Genomic DNA, 22,981 nt, shown 5'->3' on the forward strand with positions numbered 1-22,981 from the left:
TAACATTATGTAGCTTCTCTCCTGAGGCTGCCTGATTAGAATCCCTTAAAAACACCTAACCAGGTAGAAGGGCTGCTAGCAAGCCCCACCGAGCTATGTCTCAGAGGATGTGGCGGTACTCAGGAGCCCTCTTTTACCCTGACGTCAGCTAGGGCCAAGCCCCCTGCAAGCCTTAGAGGGTAGGAGCATGATTGCAGACCAAGTCAAAAGGAAGTCTTACCTGCCTCAGGTAGAATCAGAAAGCCACTCCTCCACTCACCCCCAGCCTTGCCTGCCCTCTCTAGGGCCTAAGTTCAGCCCAGAAGTATTTTTATTTGGGGGAGAGGTGATAGGTAGAACCAGTCCTGAGGGATTCCAACTGTTACCAAGACTGACCAGAAGAGAATCCTTCCCCAGCTGTAGCACAGGCTGGTCAGCATCCCACCCGTCACTGGATGATGAGCTCCAAGGGCATCTCCTCCAGGATGCACTCAGAGCATGAGGATACATGGGGGGTCCACAAAGTCTTAGCTATTGCATTAAGGCTTTGAGGGACACCTTCCATAGTTCTGTAGGCAACATCCTGATTGAAAACAGTTACCCTGTTTTAGAACTGGCAGGAAAGACCCCTCGCCCTGCCCCCAGGCTTGCATCTGCCCAGCACAAACTTGAAAGAATGCTTGATGTGTGCAGAACTGTGGCAAGTGCCTAGAGGGAGTTCACTGAGAAATGAGTAAAAACTGCCCTCGAGCTCCCCACATCCTGGGGAGATAAAATATCCACAGAAATAGCAAGAATATAAAGTGAATGACACCATAAGAGATTAAAAATACTGTGAGTTCTCAGGAAGGAAAGAAAGGTTCATGGGGGAGATTATAGTTGAACAAAAATGCTGGGTCAAATCTTAAAAAAAAAATAATAATAGGCTGAATGTAAAGCCTGATGCTTGTGTTCCAAAACCCATATTCACATGCACAAAGTGGGAGAGGCATGGCCAGTCAACAATTTGTCTGAAGAAGATTCAGGGGTTTTAGTGGGCTCTAGCCTCAGAACACAGCCAAAAAAGCTGGCCATATGAAGGGACATAGTGTCCAGGGCTCAGGACCCACTCTTCTCTGCCATGGGGAGAACATACAATTGTTTAGTTTAAGGTACCACCTCTTCAGGGTGACACTGATAAGCTAGATGGTGATCAGAATGATGGAACAAAAAGTCATGACATCTGAAGGTAAGTTGGAGCAGGTGTTTACCTGAAGAAGGGAGGACTCTTGCTCTTGGCTCAGTGACAATTAGCATCGCAATAGTTAGACCTAAGTAGGGATACAGAGGGCTTCTTCAAAGGGCCTCCTCCTTGTGAAGGTCTCTACAATGTCAATTACTCTGAAATACAATTATCAAAATATGTTTTAAAAAAATCAGAGCCCAGGTTAAGCATCTTGCCCTAAAGCCACTCTTCATCTTCCAGACAAGCATTTATTTTTTTAATTAAATATTTTATTTTTTAAATAGTATTTTCCCCAGTTACATGTCAAAAATTTTAGCATTCATTTTTACAAGATTTTGAATTCTGAATTTCTCCCTCCCTCACCTCTCCTCTTCCAAAGATAGTAGGTATTTTGATAGTGTGCTACATGATACATGTGTTACCATACATGTGCTACAATGTAAATCATATTTTCAATATTAATCAGTTGTAAAAATAAGAAACAGGTCAAAAGGGAGGAGGGAAATATAAGAAAGAGATAGTAAAAAAAATATGCTTTAATCTGTATTTGGAGTTCTTCAGGTCTTTAGCTGGTAAAGGATAAAGGACAGCATTTTCCTTTGTGACCCTTTTGTACTCATCTTAGATCATTGTGTTGCTGAGAATAGCTGAGTTAATCATGCTTAATCATCACACCATGTTGCAGATACTATTTACAGTGTTTTCCTGGTTCTGCTCATTTTACTTGGCATCAGTTCCTACAAATCTTTCCATGTTTTTCTGAAATCTGCCTATCATTTCTTATTGTACAATAGTATTCCATTGCATTCATACACCACTGCTTATTTAGCCATTCCCCAATGGATGGGCATCCCCTCAGTTTCCAGTGTTTTGCCACTACAAAAAGGGCTGCTATAAATATTTTTATACATGCACGTCCTTTTCCCTTTTTTTAAATAATGATCTCTGTGGGATATAGACCTAGTAATGATATTGCTGAGTCAAAAGGTATGCAGTTTTATAGCCCTTTGGGCATAGTTTCAAATTGCTCTCCAGAATGGTTGGATTAATTTTCAACTCGACCAATGGTGCATTAATGTTTGAATTTTCCCATATCTCCAAAATTTATCACTTTCCTTGTCATTGGCCAATCTGAAAAGCGTGAGGTTGTATCTCAGAGATGTTTTAGTTTGCATGCTTTAGTCAAAAATGAGTTATAGCATTTCTTCATATGCCTATAGATAGCTTTGATTTTATCTGAAAACTGCCTGTTCATATCCTTTGACTATTTATCACTTGGGGAGTGGCTTGTATTCTTATAAATTTAATTCAGTTTTGCCCAGTTTTACCCAGTTCTCTGTATATTTTAGATATAGACCTTTATCAGAGACACTTGCTGGTAAAGATTGTCTCCCAGCTTTGTTTTCCTTCTAATCTTGGTAACATTGGTTTTGTTCGTACAGAAGCTTTTTAATTTAATATAATTAAAATTAGCTATTTTGCATTTTGTAATGCTTTCTATCTCTTGTTTGATCATGAATTTTTCCCCTTCCCATAGATCTGACAGATAAACTATTCTTTGCTCTTCTAATTAGCTTTGCTATCTAATATTCTACTTTCCTCCTTGGTTTCTTATTTATTTTTTAGTTGGATTCATCAGGTTCTCAGAGGAGACAATTGAGATCCCTCATTAATATAATTTTCCTGTTTCTTCCTGTAACTCACTTAATTTCTCCTTGATGAATTTGGGTGCTATACCACTTGATGCATATAGTTTTAGTATTAATATTGTTTCATTGTCTAGGGAAACCTTTAGTAAGATGTAGTATCCTTCTTTATCCCTTTTAATTAGGTCTCTTTTTGCTTTTATTTTGTCTGAGATAAGAATTGCTACTCCTGCTTTTATTTTTTTTTTTTTTACTTCAGCTGAAGCATAATAGATTTTATTCCAACCCCTATCTTTATTCTGTGTGTTTCTCTGCTTCAGGTATGTTTTTTGTAAACAACATATTGTAGGATTCTACTTTTTGATCCACTCTGATTCCATTTTATGGGACAGTTCGTCCCATTCACATTCAGTTATGATGACTACCTGTGTATTTCCCTCCATCCTGTTCTTCCTGTTTGTGTCCTTTCACCCTTTTCCTCCTCATCATCAGTGTTTTGCTTCTTTCTACCACTTACCCCAATCTACCTTCTCTTATGTCAGTCCCCCTCCCCACTTCTTTCATCCATGTTGGGTAAGTTAGATTTCTGTGTCCAGCTGATTGTGATTCCCTCTTTGAGCTGTTGAGAATAAGGTTCAAGTGATGTTCATCCCTTATCCTCCCATTTTCCCCTCCACTGAAATAGGTCTTTTGCATCTCTTCTTGTAAAATAATTTACGCCGTTCTTTTTTCCTTCTGCACCCAGTGTACTCCTCTTTCTCATCACTTATTTTTTTAATGTCATTTCCTCAAATTCACCTTATACCCATATCCTCTGTCTACAGATATTTTTTTTATAACTTTACTATTAATGATACAATTTTTAAGAATTCCAAATATTATCTTCTCATGTAGAGATATAAATAGTTTAGCTCTGAACCCCTTGTTTTCTTCTCTCTTTTTACCTGTTTATGCTTTTCTTAGGTCTTAATATTGGAGGCTATATTTTTGTTTTAGTTCTATTCTCTTTATGAAAACTTGTAATCCTTCTAGTTCATTGAATGATCATTTTTTCCCCTTGATGTGTTATGCTTAATTTTGCCACATAAGTGATTCTTTGAATCCTAAATATCATGTTCCATGACCTCTGATCCTTCAGTATTGCAGCTATCAAGTCATCTGTAGTCTTCACTGCAACTCCCTGATATTTGAATTGTTTCTTTCTAGGTACTTGTAACCTTTTTTCCCTGACATACTTCTGAAATTTGTTACAATATTCCCTGGAATTTTTATTTTGGGATCTCTTTCTTCAGATGATCTGTGGATTCTTTCAATGCCTATTTTGATGTCTGGTTCCAAGACGTTAGAACAGTTTTTGATTTGGTTTTTTTGTTTGTTTGTTTTTTAGTGAGGCAATTAGAGTTAAGTGATTTGTTTAAGGTCACATAACTAGTAAGTATTAAATGTCTTAGGTCAGATTTGAACTCAGGTCCTTCTAATTTTAGGGCTGGTGCTCCATCCTCTGTACCATCTAGCTGCTCTCAGGACAGTTTTCCTGAGAGATGCTGTCCAGAACCTTCTTTTGATTATGGCTTTTGGATAGTCCAATGATTCTGATATTGTTCTCCTGGATCTATTTTCCAGATCAGTTGTTTTTTCCTATGAGGTATTTTACATTTTCTTCCATTTTTTTTTCATTCTTTTGAATTTGTTTGAGTCTTTTTTTTTTTCCCTGAGGCAGTTGGGATTAAGACTTGCCTAAGGTCACACAGCCAGGAAGTGTTAAGTGTCTGAGACCAGATTTGAACTCAGGTCCTCCTGACTTCAGGGCTGGTGCTCTATCCACTGCGCCATCTAGTTGCCCCTTGGTTGATTCTTTATGTCTCATAAGAGTCATTACTTTTCACTTGCCCAATTCTAACTTTTCCTCAATTAACTTTTGTACTTTCTTTTACATTTGGATAATCATACTCTTCAAGAAGCTGTTTTCTTCAGTGGTTTTTGGTATCTCCTTTTCCCTTTGGCCAATTCTATTTTTAAACACTTGCTTTCTTTTTCCAAGGTCTTGATTTTTTTTTCATAATTCTCTTCTAATTACTCATTTCTGTTTCCAATTATTCTGCCTTTCCTATGATTTTGAAGCTCCTTTTTGTCATGAATTTTTTTCTGTGCTTGAGAGTTCTTCCTGTTGGAGGTTTGCCCATAGGTGTTTTGACATTCTTATCCTCTTCTGAGTTTGTGCCTTGGTCTTTCCTGTCACCATAATAATACCTTTCTATGGTCCTTGGTCATTGCTCTTTTGGGGGGGAAATTGAGAAAATTGCCTTTCTTTTACGTTTGAGTTCTGCTTCCAGAATGGAAGGGCCTGATCTGACTTGTCTCAGGGTGCAGACACCGGCATTGCTCGGTTTTTTAAGCAAAGTTTCTCCAAAGTAATTTTGGTCAGAGAAAGAACTAATGACGACCAGGAAAACCGTGTGTTAGGTGGCTTAGTCTTGAAGGGTGCTAGGAAATCTAAGAAGTGAGAATGGAGTGGGTCCAGGTATGAGATCTGTCTTGGGCAAAATTGGAGAAGTGGGAGTAAAATGTATTCCAGGAACAGCAGGGAAGCCAGTTTGACTGGAATCTAAGGTACATGACCGGGAAGACTATGAAGTCTGTAAAAAGAGACTGCAGTCAGATTGTGAGGGTTTTTCATGCCAGGCTGAGGGTTTTATATTTTATCCTTAAGGCACTAGGGAGCCACTGAAATTTCTTGAGCTGGAAGACAAAATCATTGGCGTTTCAGAAATGTAAATGGAGAATTCAAACCCAGGCCTGAAGATGAACAAAGCTAGAACAGAAGAAATTGGGGGATGGGAAGAAAGAGGAAGGAAACAAAGAATTGATTTGAGAAAGATGGTGAGTCAGCAGAAGTACCTAGACCCTGGGCTGGGTAGGGAGGCAAATAAAAATTAAATGGATTTGAGAGCTCAGCCAAAGATCAGGAGGTTATAAGTTGAATGTAATTAATAAGCAGTGGGAGAGGTGGGAAGGCAATCTATTATGCTGTGAGTTATAGACTTTAAAATAGCCCTCATTTGTAGAATGCTTTAAGTCAGGGGTCCTCAAACTACCTGGGCAGATGCAGCAGCTGAGGATGTTTATCCCCCTCACCCAGGGCTATGAAGTTTCTTTATTTAAAGGCCCACAAAACAAAGTTTTTGTTTTTACTATAGTCCAGCTCTCCAACAGCCTGAGGGACAGTGAACTGGCCCCCTATTTAAAAAGTTTAAAAAGGACCCCTGCTTTAAGGTTTGCAAATCCCTCTATATGTCCTCTCATCTGATCCTTACAACAGCCTGTGTTGGAGGGGGAGGTCAGTGCTGTTATCCCCATTTTACAGATGAGGAATCTGAGGCTAAGTGACTTGCTCTGAGTCACAGAGCTAAATAAGTTTCTGTGGTTCCATTTGAACTTGAATTTTCTAGAATCCAGATCCAACATGATGAACACTCTGTCCATATTTTGAAAATCATAAATCTAAAAGTGGCCAGGACTTTAAAGTTCCCCTCCCTTAGGTCAGACCCCCTAATTCTACAAATAAGGATCCTGAAGTCCACCAAGGTGAAGCCAAAGGTCACACAACTCAGTAAGTGAGGCAGCCTTAAACCCTACCCGCTCTCCCTGAGACACCAAGAGCCAGCCTGGGGTTTGGATTGTCCCTCAAAGACTAACGCCTTTAAGAGCTGCTGAACAAGTATTCCCCTCCCTGTCAGACCTGTCCTTCTGAGTCATTCTCCACACAGGATACTTACCAGGGGGAGTACTAGTAGCTACAAGGGTATTTATTTAATCCATTAAAATACCTGTACCAGGAAATGCCCTCCCCTCTCCAGATATGATTCACTGAATTCTTGAACTTGGGCCAGGTGGGTGCAACTCTTCCTGCCATGAGCACTCTCAGTGTCCCAGTGGGTACTTTTCTCTCAAGCTAAGAAAATCCATATCAAGAACATGTTTCCATTCCCTGCTCAAAAGCACATCTTGAACATTCCCCGAATGATGGGGAATTGCAAAATAGGGCCATCCAAAATAGGGCCCCAGAACTGAGAAAACCCAGAAAAGATCACTCCAAGGAGTTTGAAAAGGTCACTAACATGATGCATTGAGATTTCTAACGATGCTGGAAGAAGGGAAACCCTAAAAAAGACAAAGACCAAACCAGGTGCCAGGGTCCTAGTGATTGGGACCTGGCAGCAATATAATTATGGGAGAAAGATGCATCTAAGTAAGGCTTATTCACTGATATTATTAAACTTGCCCTTGGCCCCCAGAAGTTTGTTCCCAACCAATTGGGTGGAAGTAACAAGCAGGCAGATTTTGACCCCACATTTGGGGAAAAGTGTCAAAAACAAAGAGGTGATATGTATGGTAGGAAGAGCACTGGACTTGGAATCAAGAAGCCCTAGGCTCATTTGGGTCTGTGTGTGTGTGTGTTTGTGTAGCACTACTGACACCTGTGTGATCACTGATGACAAGTCTCTGCCTTAATTTCTGTCTCTGTAAAATATAGTATTTCATAATATCTATTATAACCCCCTCACAGAATTATTATGGCAATCAAATGAGATACTATGTAAATGTAACATACTATAAACCATTAGCGCTCTCTAGAAGTGAAATGAGTTTCTACCTTGTGCAATGACAAGTCTACCATCCCAGAGATAGTCATAAAGAAGCAAAATTGTCAGGAATTTTGTAAATGAGAATCCTGTTTGGCTGTGGACTGAGCTAGATGATTAAAGAGTTTGATATTAATAGCTACAAATAATGCTCTGTCCCCCTGATTGCTCCCCTTCAAATTCAAAGTAAATTGTAATGGAGACAGGGAGAAAGGCACAGATTATCCCCAGACCATCAGAATTGTTCCATTTTTAATCCATTATTAATATTGTATATAAGGCTGCCCCCTGCCTTTTTTTTTTTTTTTTTTTTTCAGTCTCTTTTGCCTTCTGGTCAAGCCTCTGGAATCCAGAGGAATGAGGGCATTGTGGAACCATCCAGAGCCAGAAACCCTGGGTTATTTAAATAGTCACTTAGTACCTGTGACCTTAAGAGGTCCTTAACTTCTCAGGGATTCAATTTCCTCATCTGTAAAATGAGAAAATTAGACCAAATAACTATTAAAGATCCTTCCAGGAATAGCTTTATGATCTTATGCTCCTGTGGCTCTGGGGTTATAGGTAATACTAGCAAACAGGGGAGGAGGAGCAAGATAGCCTTAGCTTGACTTGCCCCTGTAGATTTGCCTAAGGAGGTGTATGGAGTGGGATGGCAAAGTAGACAAGGGAACCCCCTCTTCAGCATGGGTCTGGCCAGGTTGGTTCCATTAGCCAGCTTTTCACAACTCTGGCCATTTTCAAACTTGGTTGTTCTCTCACCTGAAATAAGGGACTACTTTCCCCCATGTACCCATCAACTACCTACCCTGCCTAGATTTATAATACCTTATGTAAATAAAGCAATATTCCATTTGCAAAGTATTCTTAATTGATTTGTTTTTATATCATCTGCTATTCATCACATTATTGATGCACATTTTGTGTTTCTCTTTGATACGAATTTCTTTTTTTATGATAGCTTTTTGTTTTCCAAAATACTGCAAACCCTTGTATTCCACATTTTTCTCCCTCCCTCTCCACCTTCCCCCTCCCATAGAAGCAAATAATCCAATATAGGTTAAACATGTGCAATTCTTCTAAATATATTTCCACATTTATACTGCACAAGAAAAATCAGATCATAAAGAGCAGGGAATGAAAAAGAAAAACAAGCAAACAACAAAAATGTGAAAATACTATGTTGTGAACCACATTCCCTATAATCTCTCTGGGTACAGGTGGTTCCATCACAAGTCTATTGAAATTGACCTGAATCACCTCATTGTACAAAAGAGCCAAGTCCATTGTAGTTGATCAATTTGATACAATTTTCAGCTTCATGATGTGGGACTTTAAAGCCTCAGGTCTCCCTCCTTTTATACTCTTAAAATGGTTCATAACTATGCCCAAAGGGTATCAAACTGTGCATATCCTTTGATCTAGTGGTATCTCTATTGGACTGTATTCCAAAGAGATCTTAAAGGGGGGGAAGGACTGACATGTGCAAAAATGTTTGTGGCAGCTCTCTTTGTAGTGGGAAGGAACTGGAAATAGTGAATGTCCATCAATTGGAGAATGGATGAATAAGTTATGATATACAAATATTATGGAATATTATTGTTCTATAAGAAATGACCAGCAGGATGATTTTAGAAAGGCCTGGAGAGATTTACTGGAACTGATGCTAAGTGAAGTGAGCAGAGTCAAGAGAACTTTGTACATAGCAACTACTCGATGATCAATTCTGATGAACATAATTCTTTTCAATGGTGCTAAGTGATTCAGGCCAGTTCCAATAGACTTGTGATGGAGAAAGCCACCTGCACCCAAAAAAGAAGAAAGGAAGACTGTAGGAAACATAATACTTAAATTTTTTTGTTGCTTTTTTTTTCTTTCTCATCTTTTTTTTTCCCTTTGTGATCTGATTTTTCTTGTGCAGCATGATAATGGTGGAAATGTGTATAAAGAAACATGTTTAATATAAAAAAAGAACAAAGATTTTGTTTAATTTAAAGAAAAAAATTAGTTCATAACAGCTTTTATTTTGTTGGTTATAGCTATTGATATTTACAAATATTAGAAATAAAAACTAATAAATTTTAAAATATCAATTCATTTTAAAATAATAAATCTACCACATGTCAACATTTTTCTGCAAAATATATTTTGTCCAAAAGAATTAAGTGAAAAGAATGACATATTGTTTTACATATTTTTGAAAAATCTTTGAAGAGATCTAGATTCTCATAACTACTTCTGCATTCTGCATGTTGGAGTTAAAATCTATGAAGAAAATGGCCTTACAGAGATAGGCATTTATAAAAGGGAAGGGTATTTTAATGGATAAATAACATCTTACTCATATTATGAAAATGCTTTTGACTGCAAGGACACTAAAGATCTGTGGTTCACAGTTTGAGAATTGATGCTCTAAAGTTTTCAATTGATATTGAATTATTTTGTTCTTTGCTCTGTGTTAACTTCTTCTATCACTTTAACCTTTGCTCTCAAATGCTGGTCAAGGTAAGTTCTTATTTCTGAGATGCCTTTGTTTTCTGGACTCCCATAGGTTTTAATTGAACACGGCATTTAAGTGTTCTATAATACATGCCATGTAGATACAGTATTTTCATACCCTTTCAATTGTTTTCCACAGATCCTTAATGACTCTTTACAGTTTCTTATACCATGGTGGTGAGTGATAACTGTCTTTTGGGGTATTCCTTAATATTTCTACCTTTCTTTTTCTGGCTCTTACCATGGCAATGATTGCTACATATACTACTGGGCAGAAGTCATAAAATGTTTTTACATTTTCTGTCAAATACTTGAGGATAATTTCTTGGTGATGGTGACCAACAGATAAAAGCTTTTTTAAAAATTGCTGTTTTGATCTATAATTGGCCTGAGATTTAGATTCATGCAAACTCCAAAAGGGCTTTTTGGAATTCTAAGTTTGCCCGTCTCCTTTTCTAAATCATTTGAGATGCTGCTGCTGTTTTTGTCTGTTTCATTATTAGGGATAATTTCTGCAGTTGGCATTAAGGTTATTTTTATTGGCCTGAGGGTCTTCAGTATTTTCCTTCCTCAAGAATTTAGTAGCTCCTGGGTTTCATAACCTTATTTTGAGAAGGCTCAAGGATGAGACCTTTTTTTAAAAAAAATATCTGGTCAGCAATCTGTTTGAGCTGAGGGTGCTGGGGACAAAAAGCAGGAAGAAACCCTCCGCTTATAGCTGATAAGATCTATTTTCACTTTCCTTCTGACTTAGCACTGGTTCACAATGCAAGCATTCATGCCTTCAGTCTACTTCATACTTTGCCCAAGTGCTCTCTGCACTGAAGTAGTTCCAACAAGTATTGGTACTTCTGATTTGTTCTGGGTCTTGCCTTTGGGGGGACCAGAATGTGAGAGAACATTGTTCATGCGGCTGTCCCCCAGTCAAGCTAATCATCACTAGTTTTCAAGCCTGGCCAGTTTACTAACCTAATTTGCCCTGGTTCTGTCTTGGATTTGTGGAAGTTTCATTGGATTGCAGCACCCCAAGTCTGTGGCCAGAGACCTTCAGGGTCTCTGGAGAAGTTTACTTGAAACAAGGATACTTACAAGATATTAATTCAGTGGAATTGATGAAATGATGGTTCTCTAGTATACATGTATTTAGTACTTAGCATGGTGATGTAATGGTTCTCTAGTTCACACATAATCAGTGTGTTGTAATGATGTAATTGTACTAAGGTACATAAGGGCTGAGAAGACCAGAAATAAGAGATTTCATTTTTGGCCATTCTGGTGACATTCCAGAAAGCTAGCCCAACATTACATCAGAGCTCCTCCCCATCTGTTCATCTTCAAGCTCCTATACCTCGCCCCGGACGCCATTCCCTGGCTTTTCACCCTCATTTTGAGATAGATGACAGATCGGACTTTGGAAAATTATCATCAAAATTTCATTAGCTTTTAGAGGGCTGCTGCTTATGCTCTCCACCTGCTAGTATTAAGACTCAAACAAGCTAGACTATATAAGCCACTCCACAGATTAGTGGGTATTGTTACTGCCTTCATCTGGACTGAGAAGAGCACAACAAAGTTCTAAAGACCAAGTGCAGAGGAAGCAGCCCCAGGAAGTGGGGATCCTGAACCAGATGGGTAGAACTTAACCTAGATTTAGGCTGGACCGCGCAGAGAACAGACCCGAGTCTGGCTGGCTCTGTGACTCTAATGCCAGCTTTCCAGGCTGAAGAACAATTTTCTGATACTGGTTCTGCATCTTCTCTGTCCAGTGGACAGAAGACCCCCGGTTTCTTCCTGGACAATAGAGTAAACAAGAGATCCAGTTTATGTCACAAAGGGAGGAACTTGAGTCATTGCCACTTGTTTCCTCCTCTCTGAAGCTAGGGTGCACCTGAGCCCTGCCAAGATCTATTTCAGATTTACTGTCACCCTTGGGAAGACCTGCAACTACTGCTTAAATATTAGCAAACATCCCTTCAACTGGGATTGTGGGATGAACAGCATCAACAGCTAGGCGCTCATGTTCTCTCCTCTTCACTACTAAATCCTCATAGCCCTCAAATCCTAGGATAGGGCATGTTATTGATGAATGATAGAATACACAGTTCTGAGGCAGGGCCAGGGATTGAGCCCTGCTCTGTCTCCATCCCTTAGGCATGAGAGCATCAAGGAGCAGGGAAAGGTTCTTCCACAAAACATTTATGTTGCTTTTAACCTGGGCAGAGTTAGGGGATGAATTTTCAGTTTGGTGCTAGTTCTGCAGACCTCCCCCTTTCACCATCTCCCTTAACTTCTGGGCCTGTTTACTTTGGGCGCCAAAATGTAATGTCTGAACTAGCTCTCTGGAGGATCTTGGGATCAGCCCGAGTCCTTGGTCTTAGTGGAGGAGTGAAGGAGACCAGGAGAGTCACCATGAGGCTGGTCCAAGATGGAGTCTGAAGTCGAGCCTGAAGTCTTCTCTGTAGCTATGGCTGAGAGTCTTCAGTGTCTGAGACTCCCTTAAATACCTGTTTAGAATTACATCACTACAATGCATGCACAACCATTACATCACCATACTAAGTATTAAGTATATACTTAACTATAAGTACCTTGCTGACCTAGATTCAAGTATACCTTTTCAGAATTCCAACTCTCTACAACTTACCTTTTTTTTTAAGTTGTAATGATGCATTTTGTTTTTACATTACAAACTTTTCCAGAATTACATCCCACCCTACCATCTCCCATGAGAGTTCTTTTATAAAAAAGTAAAACAATTGATAAAATTAATAATCCTGTGGTCTCATCTGTAAGTGCTTACAATATTCTACACTTATAGTGCCTCACCCCAACCTCTTTATTTTTAAATGTCAAAATTTTTTAATCAAGAGAGACCTATTTTCTCTCCCTTGCATTATCTACTCCACTAGAACAAAAGAGAAAAGTAATCTTGTAACCAAGTTAAGCAAAATAAATTTGTCACTGATTATGTATAAATATATTTGTGTTTATACATATACATAATAGCAATACACACACACATATATATATATATATATACATATATATATATATATACACACACATACATATATGAATTTCTGCACCCTATACTCTTGTCAGGAGTTGGAAAGAATATTTCATCATCAATCCTCTGAAGTAATAATCATTATTTTGTTTAGAGTCCTTACAACTTTCAGACTTGTCTTCCATAGTGCTTTACTGTAGTAACTGTTGTTCTTCTAATTTTATTCTTAATCATTTTATAAAAGTTTTAACTCCATTTTTCCTATCATAATGACGATAACTGACATATAGTGTTTATTTACACTGTGCTAGGTGTTTAATGTTGTTTTAGTTCATTTCCCACAACAACCCTGAGAGGCAGAGATGCTATTATTACTCCATCTTACAGTTGAGAAAACTGAGGCAGACAGGGATTAAGTGACTTGCCCAAGGTCCCACAGCTAGCAAATATCTGAGGTCAAATTTGAACTGAAGTTTTTCTGATACCATATCTAGGACATTCTAGCACTACTTAAGGATCTGGAGGCGGCCTAGAGACTGAGAGAGGTCATGGTCTGATAGCTCTAATGTTCCCATTCAGATGCTGTAGTATTTTTTTAAGTTTCAGGCACTTGAGATGGGGACGGCTGGTTTGTTGGGTGACCTGGCCTCCCACTGTTCTGTTCCATGTGGCTTCTCTGGTTTCAGAGACACTCAGAGCAGGAACAGAAGGATAAGCTCTCCTCCTCCTCCTCCTCCATCACCAGGGCTGCTGGTCTTGAGTACTGAGCCTCCAGCTTGCCATTCAGGTTGAAATGAGTCAGGGGAAAACTCACGACCAAGGTTACAGGACCTAATCCCTGGGATCTGCAGGGACATCTGGGACAGAAAGTTAGAATGCCCCCTACCTTGCCCTCCAGTCCCCCCAATATCCCAATAAAAAGAACTGCCTACAGTTCCTTCTTTCAAAAGCTCAGAAGATGGGGGAGGATTATGCACAAAAGCTGTGGACAAGCAAGCTATATCTCTATCCTTAGAACTCGGCTAATTAATTAAAGGTCAACTAATCCGAAGCCTCCCTTTGTCCATTTGGGAAATTTGTGTCCAAAGTTACACAAGGTCCGGTGACTGGGAGTTCGGCCCGCTTCCACTGAGCCACGTGACCATTCTATACCCCTCTGTGTGCCCGCCGAGAGCACTGAGCCCAATTGCAGAAGCCAGCAGTGTGATCCTTTAACCACTGCCTGACTCAGTTTCTTTGTCAGTACAATAGAGGCCTCTCCCTCCAGCACTGAAAGTAACAGGAGACGTTTCTCAAGTTCTTGGCCCGAAGTAAATAACAAAACATCCGACATCTCCCATCGCATTTGATCCCCACACCCTGAAGCTGGGTGCTCCTGTCACCCATGTTTTACAGATGAGGAAAGGGAGGTAGGCCGGGCCGGACTGCTGCGTCGCGGCTTGGATTTGAGGTCAGGTCTTCGTGGCTCTGGGTCCAGCCTTCTAGCCACGGGCCTCACGAGGCACTAGGGAAGAAGGCTCCAATTAGCAGCACCCGGGACTCCCGGTGACACTCCCCCGGCCCCATCTTAGGCCCGTAAATCTCGGCGCCCAGGGGCCCGAGGACCTCTAGAGCAGCCCCCTCACGGGCAGAGACGGACACTGAGGGCCGGAACTGGCCCGAAGCGAGCTATTTCCGGTTTCTCCAGTTAATCCTTAAGGAAGTTGCTGACACGTGAGCGGGGCCCCGGGCTGAGGGTCCCGAGACCCCGCAGAAAGAGCCGGTCTCCTGGGACGGTAGCGAGCTCCCCATCCGCGGAGGTGCTCCAGCAGAAGCCGATGACCGAGGGCTCTCGTAAAGATCCCCCCTCTGGCCTGGACGCTGACCCGGAGCGGCGGAAAGAACCGGGCGGGCTTTTCCCGGAGCGGAAGGCGGCAGCGGGGAGGGAACCGGGGACTGACAGTCACGTGGCCCCGGCCTCGCCTCCGTCCCTCCCTCCGCTCTCTGACCCGGGCGGAAAGCCTGCCCGGGCACGCGCGCGTCTCTTCCTACCCATGGTCCCACCCCCTCCTGGGATCCTTCCGAAACGCGAGGGGCGGGGCCGGGAGGGTGGGGAAGAGGGCTCGCGGCCGCGGCGGTGGCGCGCGCGCTGCGTGCTCGCCTACGTCGCCCGGATTCGCCTGCGTCCTCCCTCCCGCCCGCCCGTTGCCGCCGCCGTCGCCGCGCTCCAGCCTTGTCGCCGACAGCCAGCCGGCCGCCGCCTGAGGGGGTGGGGGTGGGTGAAGCAGCCGCCGCCGCCGCCGGGATGCCGCGGGTCTACATTGGCCGCCTGAGCTACCAGGCTCGGGAGCGGGACGTGGAACGGTTCTTCAAGGGCTACGGGAAGATCCTGGAGGTGGATCTGAAGAACGGGTGAGGCGGGCGGCGAAATGGCGGGAGAGAGCCGGCCGGGGCCGGCGGGGGAGGCGGGCCCCGGAACGCCGGGGAGGCCCCGGGGCTGGGGTTCCGGGATCGCGCGGGGGGGACAGCCACTTCACCTCCTGGCCCCGGGGCCGCCGCCGCCGCCGCCGCCGCCGCTGCGGCGCCTCGGGGGGCCGGAGTAGGCCCCGGGTTCCGACTGCGCTTGCGCAGAGCGGAGACTCGGGGCGGGCGGGGGAGGGGATGGGGAGCGGCCCGGAGGACCTGGGACCTGGGTGGGATGGGGAGAAAAGGAAGCGGGCCGGGAGGCCGGCAGAGGAGGGGAGCACCGGGGCGGGGGCCTAGGGCTTCCTTTGCTGTGAAGGCGAGGCGCGCTGGACACCCAACAACTAGGATCTCCTGTTCCCCTCCACCGCCCCCCAGAACAACGGGGCAGCGGGCATCCTTCCGGGGCGCACGACCTCGGGCACAGAGGCTCTGCCCCGTTCGCCATGTGCCAAGCTCATTTGAGCGGGAGATTCACGTCCACTCAGTCTAGTAGTGACACTTGGCGAAAGCATGGCCTTCACATCCCCTCTCCACGGGCAGGTCAGCATCCAATCTGCTCTTAGGAGCTCTGTCCAGTTCCCCCGTGCCTGTCTTTGGCTGCCCCAGTGTTTGCGAAAGTGCTTGTGGCCAGAGAATTTACTTCTAATAGAGGGGAACCGCCTCCGCTGCTGTCTGTAAAGAGACGAAGGCGCAGGGTTTTGAGTATTTCTCAATTTATTGGCCCTCAAAGACTGCCTGAAAGGACGTACTTAATGGTTCGTTCTGATAAAGCTGAGCCAGAAGAAGATTTCTTAGGTCAAGAGTTAAAATGTGAAGAGGATATTGTGAGTACAGAGGATATTGTGAGTAAAGTAATGTTAGCGAAGTGAGAACTGAGGGGTGGAGGGGGAACGACAGGGACTTAGAACAAAAACAACACATTAATGATGGGACTTGAGAAGAGGGAAATTGTACAAAAATGAAAAGACAAACTTGAGTATCGAAAGAAGTGTCTGAAAGTTAGTTTTCTGGGAGGCCTGAGTAGGGGTGGGAGAAAAAGGGTAGAGAACAAACTAGCCCTTTGGCATGTGCTTGCACTTTATTCCCTATGTAATACTAGCAGCTGTTTGATAGATTCTGAAAGGTAGTTAAACATAGGTTGTATATTATGGAAAAGTTGGTTGCTCTTAGAAACTACAAAGTAGTTGTGAGTTTAAAAGTTTGCTGGGAGATGATCACACAATGGAATTATCTGGGGGGAAATTCATTGGTAAAATGTTGATCAATATTCATTCCTTTTCCCACATGGGTAGAGCAAAATACCAAATTATACAGAGCAGGACTTTAAGGATTTAAGACTTATCACATGTGTGTTCTTGGTCAGGTTAATGAATATTTCTTTATTTGAATTGAGTTGGTATACAACATACACTCAGAATTTAAGGTTAATGTTTTAATGTTTTTTACAGAGTCCAGTTGAGAGAGACTAACAATTACGGAGATTTAATTGAGATCAAGTCATAGGTTTTCCCCTTAGTTTCAAGCAACTGAAAAATAAACATAATTTTTTATGAAGATACTTTTTTGAGTTTATGCAGTAATTAAACAGTATGAGTTAGTATACTGTGTGGAGTATTCTGATCATTTTGTTATGTTATATACTAATAGAGTGCCTACCACTGTGATGGAATTATGTAGTGAGGGATGACTCTTCTGCCATATGGAGCTCAATGTATAGTTTAAATAATAATAACTCAAAATTATATTTGCACTTTAAGGTTTTCAAAACACTTTCTTAAAACAATCTTGTGAGGTAGGTAGGGCAAGTATTATTCCCCATTTTACAGATAAGGAAACTGAAGTTCTGGAGGGATAAATGTTATCTCCATGATCATAAAGACAAGAATCAAATTCAGGTCTTTTTCTTCATATCCAGTATTTTATCCACTATATCAAGCTGCCTCTTAGAATTAAGATACAAATATTGTTATAGTACAGAGGTAAACATAATATACTACTGAGTTGAGGGGAAAATGGTAGCTTGTTGGGTGGAAAAATAAGCACTGTCTTGGTCATGATGGAAGTCCCTGATCAGCAATCCTCAGATGAGATAAGAACAAGAGCAAACATTTCTTACACATCTGCTTTGTTGAGTGCAGACGATGATAAATATGACATGGACTCTGCCAGTAACCTAGTAGGGGGAGATAGATCATGTTCACAGATAACTGTGCAGTACTTTAAGATCTCAAAAGGAAGAGATCACTTTTAGTTGGAGAAGTTGAGGAAAACTTCATTGAGAATATAGGAAGAAGGATACCAATGTCAGATATCCAGTAAATTGGCTTGATAGAAGTAATGGTGGGATACTAGTAAAACAGAATTTGTTAAAATAAATCACTAAAGGATTTGAACATCAAAATTATAAATGAATACAAACTTTAAACTTCATTATGAAGCTTTTACTAAAAACTGTAATACATAGGAATCAAAAGGCATTCATTGGTAGAGTAGAACTGTTAGGGAAGTGAAATAATCAAGAAGAATGGATCCTGTTCCAGAAGCCTTAAAAGTGTGCACACTTTTAAGTACTCTTGTCTCCCATCCTGTCATTACACAGATACTTCATGTCCTGTAAGGAAACTTGGGTGTTTGGGGAGAAGTGAGAATTGAATTCATAGAGATTTAAAACTAATTGAAAGATGATCATAAGGAAGGATTATCTTTGTCATTGAAATTAATATTCATTGAAAAGTCAGAAGCCATCAGCTAAAATAAAGGATAGGAGAGATATTGGCCAAGGGACGTGTACCAAAGATGAACTTGTAGCAGCAGTCAGGATTAATAGGAAAGGAGAATTTGAAGAAAATGAGACCAACAGTAGGGACATCATCCAGCCAAGAGTTGATCTTAATCCTACTTTAGGATGTGAAAGTAGCAATCAGCTCAGCTTAGCTCGGAAAGAGTAAGTATGAAAGAAAGAAATGGTGTGATTAGCAACTAATAATAAAATGGTATCTTAACATAACTCTTTAAGGTTACAAAGTGTTTAAGTGCTTTCCTCTTCACACCAATCTAGGTAAACTGGCAGCTTGTGCAGATATAATCCTTAGTTTGCCTTGAAGTGGGGTGACTTGCCTACATAGCTGGAGGGAGAGACAGGATTCTAACTTAGGATCCTGAGTGCTTTTTTCCCCATTGTACTGTATATGCTGTTTCTGCATAATTAACTGAAAAGAGAACCTTAAATTGCAAGTTTGTGGGTTTGGGTGCCAGGAAAGGGAGTTCTTCCTAGCAGCAGGATTATGGATAGGAAGGAGAAAATTAGTTTTGAAAGAGAAACAGAATTCTGTCTTGGGTAGTGGTGAGAAATTTACCTTGAAGAGTTCAGTACTAGCGAAGCATGGGAAATTTCATTTTTACAAAAGGTGTACAAAACTTAGAAAGTAGGAGTCAGGGCTACATTAAATATTGTTGAAAAAGAAGAGGAGGGAAGCTAGTGCACGCCGTTTTGATACACCAGGCAACCCAAGGTAACAGTGTTTCTCTTTGTGCTGTGCTAAACTACAAGTTGCCTTCCACCTTGCACTCAAGACGAGTGCATTTCCATTCACACACAAGACCTGTAAGATCTGGGCCCTGTTATGGAGGGCCTCTGAAATTGTAGGTTCATTCTCCTTTTCAGGCAGAACCATTCTAGACCCTGTCAAGTTCATTGGAGGTTTTTCTCTTTGTACCAGCAGCTCCAAAGTGGTACCAGATGCTTTCTATTCATGGGTTTTAAGTCTTAAAAATAATAGCACTTTTAAGGTTTGCAAAACCCAAATGGGATTATTGGAGCTTCACAAACTACCCTGTGAAGTAGGCACTACTTATTGTAAAGTATGTACTTATTACAAACATAGTAGTATCCCCACTTTATAGATGAGGGGGAATCAGGCTCAACAATAGCTATTCAATGTCAGAGGCAGGATTTGAACTTGGGTCTTCTTTACTCCATGTCTAGCATGTATGTCAGGAAAGCTAAATACTAATTGCATAGGTAGCTTTCTCTTTCTTTGTTTTGTAGGGCTGGGATGGGGAGAAGGAGGATTTGGCTTGTTTACTGGAGTTTTTTGTTGTTAATTCTTAATCACTCTCCTTACTGATAGAATGGTGAATTTCTTTCTGTTGACAGGAGCAGACAAAGTTCAGCCTGCTCTGTAAAGTTGGATCACCATCAGAAAACTTTTGAGTATTCTGTGAGTGAAAGACCTGGACTCTGTGGCTGTGACACCTTCTAAATGTTGTAATTAATCTCAGTTAATGAAATTTAATGACATCTACTTTTACTTAGTCTTATGAAATCTTGCGTTTGTGAGTGGATTTGCCATAAATTCAGCAACAGTTTAAATTATCTTCATTAAAGTGCCCATATTTTGGGGTCAATAGGTTGTTGAAACAGATTGCTAGTTGGTCCACTCAAAGCAGCATTGAAATGTATAAATGACAGTACCAGAAGGATCTTAAAGATAGTTTTTACCTCTTTATTTTTAGTAGGCCTTAGCAAATTAATAGTGACTGGAATGTGTGTATATGGGTTGTTTTCTGTTTCAACATCTACAGATTATCTTAACCACCTGGCATCTAGAAAAGAGTAAACTTGAAAATGAGCAGGCTTTCATTGTTCACTAATTGAAGACATGAAATAAATAACTTTAAGTATATTTTGTGAGGAAGAACTTTAGTTAGTACTTTGAGGATCTGTGTTTCATACTATCATGACCCTTGATTAACCAGTATTCTCAGACAGTAAGGTGGTTTGTTTAATAGAATTTTCCTTCTAATTGAATTAGTTAGGAAACTCGTATTATTGAAAATTTGTCTAAATGTTTTAGTATACTTTCCTACCTTTTGTAAATAGAGTATATATCTTTTCATTGGGGATTTTTCCATAGGGTCACCTTGAGCAACAGTGATCTTTTTTTATATTTACACACACACACACAAACACACACATATATAGATAGATAGATAGATAGATAGATAGATAGTAGTTGAGTGGTCAGTGGTCTGAATCTCTGCTGGCCCTAAGGCCAGGATACCTTAGAATGGTTTGTATAGCTGGGTATGATCCCTGATATGACCTGGGTTTTGTCATTTTGTTCCTTTGTCCTGTAGAGCAGGTGCAGGAAAAGCAAAATTATTATTGAGTGAACAAGTTTGTTTGATTTTAATAATTCAGGTTATAAGATGTGATTAATCATAAGTAATTACCTTCCCCGAAAATAACAGATAACAACTTAGTAATTGATTTTTTTTTATGGTGGTAATACAATAAGTTGATATTGCCACTAGGGCCCTTGTCCTCTTCTTCATGTTTATGTGTTAACTTCATCCTAAGGAGTAGCTTAGAAGGTCATTCAGAGCCAACATGAACAGACATGACATGGTTGTGTTATAGGAGAATTAGGGCATTTGGTTCTCTATAATTTTATTATAATTCCTAAGAACCGCTTAGAAGTTTTTCACTCAATGAAGGGTTTGGCCAGTCCTGTTGTTTAGTGTTAAAAGTTGAAGATGGATTCCTAAATTTCTGGGTTTTTAAAGATTCATGTTTTAATAGAGGAAGAGAAGCTTATTCAAATCTGACCTGACGACTGCCCTTGGAAATTCCCCTACTAGTGTGAGGGGCCATAGAATACTCAAGCACTTTATCCTGAGTCATTTACAGGTAAAAGAATAGTTCATCATGAGACTGCTATGTCCATTTTTCACTTGTTAGGTGACATCTCCTAAGTCTGTAGGACAGTCCTCAAGTTGTTTTCATATTATAAATATTCCATATGTGGATGCATTTTTTTGAACTTGATGACTTTTTAAAAAATCATTATTAAAATGTGTTCTTGTTCTTGTTGTTTAAAGTATTTTGTTAGTCTCTTGTTTCCATTGTAAAAAAAAAAAAAAAAAAAATTTATTCCAGGACCCATGTATCAAATTAAAACATTAAGATACTTAAAATATCAAGTACTGTGGATGAAGCACTGACCTGAGACACTTGGAATTTGAACCCGGTGTATCCATTGACTTGCAATGTGATTTTTGGGCGAGTCATTTTTAAGCACTAACTGCCTCAGCTTAACCATCTGTAACATGAGGATAATATGTGCTCCCCTCCCCCTTTCTACCTCACAGGGGTGTCATATGAATAAATGGGATACATGAAGCTTTTATCACTCCTTAGAAGACAAGTGCTGGATAAATCCAAGATATTATTTGATTTTTGGATCCAGTATTGTTGGATACCTCCAGGTAACCACAGCAGAAGATTGGGCTAACATATAGACAGTACTTTGAGCTCCTCAGAAGAAAGGTGCTCTGAACAGCCAAGGTGATATTGATGGTGGTGGTGGTATTTTGTATATTTGTAAGGTAAAATCGTTGGAATTTTTTTTTTAATAGCATGCATTTATATGATTTTTTTTCAACTGAGGATATCAAAGTGCTTTACAAACAAGTGTTGTCCCTATTTTTTACAGATGGGGAAACTGAGGCACAGAGAGGTTAAGTGGCTTGCCCAAGGTTACAAAATGAGTCATTGACAACCCTGGAGACTGAAGACCTATTTATTCACAGACCAGGTACAGCATGGGCAGTGGCAGTCAAAGCTTCCCTCACGCCTTTCCAGGGTGGCTCGGCCTTGACCTTCAGGGGCTGTCTCTTAAGAGTGAGAGGGTAGTTCAGGTTCCACAGCCCATTCAGTCTTTGGTCTCTCTGCTGAGACTACCAGCAAGAGGACCAGTAACTGCCAAGTGAGACGGTGATTTTTATGATGTTGACCCTGGACTGAGACCAGAAGTGCTCATCACACCATTCTCTGAAGAGCTGTAAGATGGTAATGATTTTGTTGTGGCTGACCTGGGTAGGACTTGCACCAACAAGAGTAAGAAGTAAAATGCTTGATGTCCCAGTATCAGTTCCCAGAACCACCCAATCATAAAAGATCCTGAGAGTGAAGGACCAAACATGGGCTCCTCCATAGGATCTCCATAACCTGGCATGTCATTCTTGTTTTTGTGTTGAATATAAACTAATTTATTTTTTCTGTGCTGGTAGTAGATAGTACTTTGAAAGCACTTGATGGAGTAAGGAAATTGGGCCATTTAGGTATTTTAATTCATTCACTAATTCTAATCATTTGGGGTGAGGAGGTCCTTTTTTATTATTACAAAGTAGTGTGGGGTTTTGTTTTTTTTTTAATCTTTCAAGTCTTATATTTGGGAAATTGTTTTTAATTTGTAATGGAGTTTGCATGAACTTCATTATGACTTGAGGGAATATTCAGTCCCTCTTCTTATGACACCTCCTATCCCATTTACCCTTAAGCTCAATTTAATGTTATTAAGTGTCAGTAAATTAAAGTGGACACAGGTGTGGACATGTTTTTTTCCAAACCATCCCCATGCCCACCTCCCTTTTCCCTAAATCCTTGAAGACCAGTTATTCCATGGAGAGGAGCAGTTTGATTCTGACTTATAAAAACCAAAATAATAATTTCACTATTTAAAGAGGTATGTAATCA

At 40.8% G+C, this 22,981-nt stretch overlaps 1 protein-coding gene across 11 annotated transcripts in view; it reads left to right on the forward strand.

Moving 5' to 3' along the window:
* Positions 1 to 15,133: 15,133 nt before the first annotated feature.
* Positions 15,134 to 22,981, forward strand: part of SRSF4 (serine and arginine rich splicing factor 4) — a 29,435-nt gene continuing 21,587 nt past the window's right edge. For 6 of the 11 annotated variants that reach the window (XM_031962410.1, XM_031962411.1, XM_031962409.1 and 3 more), the window contains exons 1-3: positions 15,305 to 15,387; positions 21,595 to 21,711; positions 21,939 to 22,040. Coding sequence is in view for 1 of the 11 variants with exons in the window: in XM_031962418.1 (XP_031818278.1) it covers positions 15,281 to 15,387 (107 nt within the window). In the remaining 10 variants the exon portion in view is untranslated. Of the gene's footprint in view, positions 15,388 to 21,594; positions 21,712 to 21,938; positions 22,041 to 22,981 lie in introns of all 11 variants that reach the window. The other 5 variants (XM_031962408.1, XM_031962415.1, XM_031962407.1 and 2 more) reach the window with 4 other exon arrangements.

Source organism: Sarcophilus harrisii, chromosome 3 (genome assembly GCF_902635505.1).
Source record: "Sarcophilus harrisii chromosome 3, mSarHar1.11, whole genome shotgun sequence".
NCBI classification, from domain to species: domain Eukaryota; kingdom Metazoa; phylum Chordata; class Mammalia; order Dasyuromorphia; family Dasyuridae; genus Sarcophilus; species Sarcophilus harrisii.